This window comes from Alosa alosa, chromosome 2 (genome assembly GCF_017589495.1).
Source record: "Alosa alosa isolate M-15738 ecotype Scorff River chromosome 2, AALO_Geno_1.1, whole genome shotgun sequence".
Classification (NCBI taxonomy): Eukaryota; Metazoa; Chordata; class Actinopteri; order Clupeiformes; family Clupeidae; genus Alosa; species Alosa alosa.
The window spans coordinates 13,430,292-13,437,939 of record NC_063190.1 but is presented as its reverse complement, the minus strand read 5'-3'; the positions used below and the strand labels follow the sequence as shown (position 1 = coordinate 13,437,939).

At 43.7% G+C, this 7,648-nt stretch overlaps 1 protein-coding gene across 5 annotated transcripts in view; it reads right to left on the bottom strand.

Moving 5' to 3' along the window:
- Nucleotides 1-7,648, bottom strand: part of stk32a (serine/threonine kinase 32A) — a 51,921-nt gene that overhangs the window by 9,412 nt on the left and 34,861 nt on the right. For all 5 annotated transcript variants that reach the window (XR_007192975.1, XM_048238116.1, XM_048238114.1 and 2 more), the window contains 4 exons: nucleotides 5,785-5,888; nucleotides 4,166-4,282; nucleotides 3,584-3,709; nucleotides 1,474-1,602 (listed from right to left, as the gene is read on the bottom strand). Coding sequence is in view for 4 of the 5 variants with exons in the window: in XM_048238116.1 (XP_048094073.1) it covers nucleotides 1,474-1,602; nucleotides 3,584-3,709; nucleotides 4,166-4,282; nucleotides 5,785-5,888 (476 nt within the window). In the remaining variant the exon portion in view is untranslated. The remainder of the gene's footprint in view (nucleotides 1-1,473; nucleotides 1,603-3,583; nucleotides 3,710-4,165; nucleotides 4,283-5,784; nucleotides 5,889-7,648) is intronic.

Sequence of the window (7,648 nt, the reverse complement as noted above, 5' to 3'; positions counted from 1 at the left end):
TTATGTCCCTGCATAGGCTACTCCACATGGAGTAGCTCAGATGGTCCTGACGACTCCGTTTCTCTGTTGAGTCCAAATGACTCTCACATGGCCCTGTCCTGTCTAACTCGTGCACTTTCCATAGCCACTGTGGGGAAATGGCTTTGTGGAGCTCCTGCTAATGGGAAATAATTATTTGAACCGGGAGCGCTGATGCACTGATGCTCTGCCAGGTCGTTTTTTCTTCAGCCAGCTGCCAACATTCCTCCTGCATCAGGCCTTTTACTGACTGAGACATCACCCAAACCTTTAGATAGCTTTCCCACTGATTGTGCAGACACACACACACACACACACTTACACACACACAAACACGCATGCACACGCACACACACACCAGTCCAGACATTGCTGATTTGTGGAATGTTTGCTAGAAAAAAAGTGCATGTCCAAACATTCGCTCTGTCTCTCCTCTCCTCTCCTCTGTTCTCCTCTTTCCCTGTTCGTGCCAAAACCCATACTCACAAGCAGACCATTTCTAGCTGACACTGGAGCACAATTCATCTCCGAGATGCGAGGGAAACGCATGCCTGGCTATTCAGTGGGATGCTTTTACTTTCACCACACGAACTGAGTGCATGGCCGATGACAGACTGGCCCATCAGGGCTGAGTCAGTGACACACACACACACACACACACACACACACACACACTATTGACTACTGATCGTTTTCCATTTACACTATGGCCAAGAGCAATGAGTCAGGAAATGATAGATAAATACCAACGCATCCGTCTATGCAGAAATCACAGGGGAACTCTTTTTAAATGGCTGAAGGAGAGGACTGTAGCATGTGTGTGTGTGTGTGTAGTGGAAGAATGTATTCCTGTTTGTCCCAGGCTGTACTTCACTGAGTGAAGTCTCTGGACTATACGCCTCTCTTTCTCAAGAGCAGAGTTTTGAAGTGCAGATGAGTAGGGATGGCACCACTAGAACAACATGCCAAGGCAACAACACAGCATGGCTTCAGTCACAGCTCTACTCTCCTGGGCAGCACCAGGAGAGACACCAGACAACAGCCACAGGAAATGGACCTGGCCCTGATCCACACCATGAGCTGATACCTGAACAAGACGCACCACGACTGCAGATCTTACCAATTCTAAGATGATCTATTCCCATCTTTCCCACTTAGGCACTTGACTTGACTTTAATTTACTTTACTTTGCCTTATTTATGATACTACTTTCAGAATTCCTCTCACACTTCTCCTGTAAAATGTCTGAAGGCCGTTGGAAATGTTTTTTTTGTTGATATGTTTTTTTTGTTGGAAATGTTTTTTTGTGGAAATGTTTTTATTTTCAGGATTTCGCTCACATTTTCGGCAACAGTGGAGAGCAAACCCTGAGGGCTGTTGACTTGGCCCACAAGGTAAACATATAGTACATGTGACCAAAGTGTCCGCTCTGCAATGTTGGACGGCATGCCTGACCTGTGGTGACCCATCGGAGCCGTTGTCCCTGGTCTTCCTGGCCAGTCTCTTCTTCTTCTTGTGCAGTGGTTTGGACTCCAGAATCATCTCCTCCAGCTCAAACGTGGGGTCACAGTTCAAACGCCGTCTCTGTGAGAGAAGCACAGTGTACTGTTTACAAGTGCAGTATGGGAAGGTTGAGACATGTGTGTTATGGTCCATTATACTTGTGTTTGTTACTGTTGAAACATTTCACATTAACGTCCACACTCCACATACGTAGAAGCTTAAGTTTAAAGGAATGTTCCTACCTTAACTTTCACGAGTTGAGTCATACCTCTCCTGTGTCGGTGTGTGCACTCAAACGCTCTGGTGCGCGGCACAAATGTGTTAGCATTTTGCTATGCTAGCGGGCTCAGACGTAGCCAGACGTAGAAGTAATCAAAAACATCCACGTTTTCCCAACTTAAATACAGTTGTACGAGTAGTTGATAAAAATGTCTACGTTTCACAACATGAAACGTGGCGATTTTCCAAGCGAATAAACAGGAGAACTACAATGTGTGGCGCAATAGCACTTGGGAGTACTTTGACCTAGCGTAGTAATATGAATTAACACCTAATTGTAGATCCTATCCACCACAGAGTTTAGAATCCATGCTTGATCGACCCCTCAGCCTTCCCCTCAGCCTCCCCCCTCCCTCTGAGAGAGAGCACACACACACACTAGAGATGCGCTGATGGGCTATTATTTCAACCATAACTGCATAGCAAACCTTATCATCCATCAGCACCAAAGTTTTTGACCAATTTTCAAAACCGCACCCGCCCACCATCCGCTGGTTGTTTTAATGTATGGGTGATGCAGCGCTGCTGACGTGAGGCTAGAAAGCTAAAGTCCTACATTGGCTATGTTGTAGCCTATCCCCAGAATATCAGCAGCAAACTCTCTCGCAAAACAGTCTCCAAATAAAACGCACATCGGCATGTTGCCTATTCTGCCAGCTTGTGCCAATATATCGTCCAAAATGATTGATTGCATTGCATTCTCCACATTTTTAGCTAAATTATCATGTACCACATTAGCATTTTTGTTCAGTGAATCTTTTGTAGCCTACTGTACTGTACAACACGTACTGTAACGACACGGGAGAGGTATGACTCAACTCGTGAAAGTTAAGGTAAGAACATATATTACTACTGACATTGGGTGGCCTGTTCCTTTAAAGAACACATTCACACTGAACTTTTGCAAATGAAACCTGAGAAAATTGAAATCAATTTCCTCTGGCACAAAACTGACTTTTTCTGGCAGCCTTAACCTTGAGTTTGATCAACATGTAAAGAAGGATATGTCCACAGAAGATTTCACTTCTCCATAGAAACCCACTGCCTGTCGGGGGCCCTGGAGGGTCTCCGGTGGGTGATTAGCGTGAGGGTGTGAACTCCCAGACGGATCCCGCTGATTAATTATGCACCTGGTACTCTGGGTCATTTTATAGTTGCTCCGGTGATCCCATCCAGCTCCAATTAGCAGCATTAGCTATGCCAATTAGAATCACTGGTCGGAGGATATTCAAATCACCAGCGCTGATGATGACTGACATGACATGGTCACTAAAGCATCCTCGCAAGAAACAGCAGTCTCTTTTTCCCCCTTAAACTTTGTCAATTTATTTTCTGGTGCTGGTAGATTTGTGCATCCTCTGGGACGTGGCAAAGGACAGTGCAAGCAGACTTTGTGCAGGCAGGAGGCCGTATGTTGCCCACGACAGCTTATTTGTCTGTGGTTTCCACTCTAAATGCGAGGCGCTTAGGAGCCTCTGGTGGGAGTGTGTGCTCCCCTCCTTGCAGTAATGCATGTCTGAAAAGGTTAAAGCCTTCAATAACGCTTGCATGGACTGTATAGGCTAGCAGGAGCTGGCTGCCCACATGGGGGGGGGGTGAGAGATACCAGTGTGTGTCTGTTGTGTCTGTGTACTGTATATTTGCATGTGTGTGCATTTGTGTGACAGAGAGTGGTGTTAGTGTGGCAGAAAATGTTGTATTTGCATATGTGTTGGAGTGTGTGTGTGTGTGTGTGTGTGTGTGTGTGTGTTTGTGTGTGTGTGACAGCGGCAGGGTCACTTGCATTGGGGATAAACGCGGGGGAAATCTGTTTGCTCAGGACAGCGTCCCAGTTGACGTCGGCGAGGTAGTCCATTTCCTGAAGCTCAGAGAGGCTGGACATCCGCTTGGCCGCGTCAATACATATTAGCTGAGGAGGGAAAGAGGAGAGACAGTCCTCAGTCCTCACTCTAAGGCACACACACAGACACACACACACACGCACAGACAGAAACACACACACACACACACACACACATACACACATAAACACAACGCACAATGGTGTTTTAAGCCCCCAACGTTGTCTTCCTGGCAGCGCTGCATGGAAGGCACTAGGGTTAGGTGCCTTGAAGGCACTAGGGTTAGGCAAGGGTTAGTGTTAGGTGCCTTGAAGTCGATGGTCGCAACGCTGCCTTGACGCTGCCTTGAAGTCGACGGTGGGGGCTTAAAACACACACACACACACACACACACACGCACAAGCAAACACACACCGACCCCCAAGATGTGCTATGCTCCTTTTTGTCTGTGTAGAGTTTTCAGGTTTATATTAAACTCCAGCTTTTGCCCCCCTAAGCTGTAACTCTAGCCAGAGGTGCTGCACCTTTCTGAACAGAGACTTCATCTCTGTAGACCAGGCTGCGGGGTAGCTTGGGTGAACCTTGTGGAACGTCTGCATGATCTCATTGGCTGGGGTGCAGGAGCGCATCACGTAGGGTCTCTGCGAAAAGGAAACAGATTTAGCATAACGTGAACTCCTCTGTGGCTGTTCTGTTCATGTTTAATAACATACTTCATCATTTAAATATCTCATGCGCTGATTAAAATCTGTTTCTTCTCTTTAAACCCTATTACATTGTCTCATTAACATTTAATCTAAATTCAAATTAAATAATAGGCAGGGAAATATTCATCTACAATGTCTTGCCCAGCCAACTTCAAATGGTTTCAGATCGAGTGCAATCTAAAGCCAATTAAAAGTATATCCATGACTGCACATGGCTTAAAAGCATCAAACTACAGTTCTGCGGTTCTGTGGTTCTCAGCTCCAGGATGCTGGTGGTTGTGACAGAGTGTGTGTGTGATGGATGAGGTCCTGTCCCAGGCCAGCAGAGAGGCGGGGCAGGGCACTGATGCGGCACCACAGGGCCATGGATGGATGGGGGCAGGGCTGGAGTCACCCTCCCAGAATAACTGGGCCACTCAGGGGAAAGCACCTAAACGCTTCCACCTCTAGCCACCACTCTTAGCACAGGGCACAGAAACTCAGAGAGGAGGCCCAAGATAATACACGCTGGGTGTCCATGTCATGATAAATAAACTGAAATCAAATCAAATCGGATTAAATCGGATTAAAAATTGAATTAGGATACTGGATGCCTGGACACCCATCTAGTACAACTGTGCGTCCAGCAATATTATCATGAAATTTGAACTGCCGTGTATTATTCAGATATTGCATTTCCAGACACCATTCCAGAATAACTGGGTCAACTCAGAGGAAAACACCTGAATGCTCACACCTCTTGGGTCCCCTCATAGCCCACAGGATGTGATTTCACTCTATACAGGAAGTGAGGTTGCTCAGTGCTGGAAGTGAGCCACATGGTAATACACACTGGGTGTCCAGAAATAATGTCATAAAAATGAACTCAAATGCATAATTCATCACTGAGTTTAACGTCTGTGACATAGTGAAGTACAACTTGAGGCACAACACTAAAGTGCAACTACACCATACTTGCTAATAGCGGGTACACCAGAGTGTGTGTGTGTGTGTGTGTGTGTGTGGAGGACATTCAAAGCAATTTCCAGGCAGGTTGCCCATATCTGTCAATGCTTCATGCTTGCCTTAAGAGTCAAACCGTGCCAAAATTCTACTCTCTCATTTCAGCAAACAGGAGACGTCCAAGATTATCCGTTTTTCTTCTCAGGGGAAACTCCTTCTGAGCGTGAGGCCAGATAGCTAAAGCAATCTGAAAAGAAATGTCCCCCAACCAATGTCCTGCCATCCCTGAAGGATGTGAGTGATGAGCAGCCATGTTGAGTCAGTCTATTGAAAAGTCCCTCCTCCATCATCTCCATATGGTCAAATCAATGTGTTGGTTAGTCCAAGCTAAGATTAAATATCTGTGTGTGTGTGTGTGTGTGTGTGTGTGTGTGTGTGTGTGTGTGTATGTGTACAGTATGTGTGTATGTGTGTGTGTGTGTGTTCATCACTACCTGTCCTCTGAGAAGCTCATAGGCCGTGATCCCCAGTGACCACCAGTCCACTGCAAACGAGTATCCGGGATGGGTCCCCTCAAAGGGCTGAAAAAGCTCTGGGGCTACACACACACACACACACACACACACACAAAACACACAAAAACATCCCAGAGATGAACCATGAAACACACCAAATTACACCACACTATTATATTACATTGAACTATACATACACAGAGTTGATTGGAACAATTCAGGAAAAAATCAGGGAAGATGAGTTTTAAAATATTTAAAAGGAAACACCTAGATGTGTGCAAAGAAAGCAAAATACAAAACAATAAGATTTCTTATAGTGTTAATTTTGTCACCTATTTTTAATTTAGTCTTAGTCTTAGTCTTGTGACGAAATGACCTTTTTAGTCTTTGTCATATTTAGTCATTCAAATATCATTTTTGTTAGTCAAGTTTTAGTTGACTAAAAGTCTCATCATTTTAGTCTAGTTTTAGTCAAAAGAAAACTAAAGGTATCTTAGTCTTAGTCTGTTTTAGTCAACACATTTTAGTCTTTTTTTATAACAAATTATTTCTGATTACCATTTGAGTCAAATAGTGTTTCACACATCTCAATTCTTCCAACAATATTGTGTGTCCACAGGGCTACTTGCCTGTTATAATTACTCATTCTGATTTTTTTGTCAGTCAGTATGTTTACATGCATTAGGTAAGTCGAAGCTACAGTTATAGCTCGGCTGGGATTTGACCATAGACAGTAAAAGATTTGACTGACCACTGTCATATTCAGACCAGTGTTTTCAAAGTGTGGTCCGGGGATCACTGGTGGTCCGCAAGGTATCCCAAGTAGTCCCGCGAAAGCAGACGTGGTAAAATATAATATAGATGAGTTGTTTGGTAATATTGAACCAACTTGTATGTAAAAAAAACAGTTCTGCAACTAAGATATGCCAGTTTAAATCATACAGTATGAATCCACACAATAAGCAAAGTACAAAGACAATGTAAGATGGTTCAGTAGGCCTATTGTGTAGACTAATTATAGGCTACTGTTGAAGTAGGTCTAATCTTTTTTTTTTTAGATAGGTTAGTTAAGTGGTCCTGAAACTGAAAAGGTTTGAGAAACACTGTCATAGGCCAAAGTATTAATGTTTTACTCCACTAGATAGATGGCGATACATGCGCCAAACACAACACATTCCCCAAACAGACCCCTCCACCTTAGCCATAGATAACTTGCTAGCTTAACTTTCCATATTAGCTTACTTTGCTAGCAAACTTTGCATCATCAGTCTAACTAGTTAAATAGTTGACATTACATGATAAACATTTTCGCATGGACATTCTGGGGATGTTAATTTGTATGAGAGAAGCTTCAACTTCTGGGTATGTAGCATTGTGGCATAAAGCTTAGGTAGTTAGCTTGCTAACTCTGGCAGAAATCTCCAGTGTTCTTGTTCCATGTAGTTTGTGTTGCAGCCACAGGGTTGCAGCAACAGCACGTAGACTAGCCTACAGGAAAGCTGCTTATGAACTCATTCGAATATTTTGAAAACTTAACAGCTAGATATTCTGTCTTCTCATTTTGTAGACTAAAAATGAAGAGAGATTTTATCTTAGTTTTATTTCATGCAAAACATTTTAGTAGTCTTTTTTCACAACAATAATGCATCTTAAGATAGTCTTAGTCAGTGTTTCAGGACATTACTGCCGCCTCGCCATCGCCTCGCCTTAGTCATGAAAAAAAGGTTGTTGACGAACATATTTCCTCTCGTCTCGTCTGACGAAATTAACACTAATTTCTTAATATAAAAAGATTGTTCTTTTCAAATATTTAGTTTACATATACCCCATTTGCATTATGGAA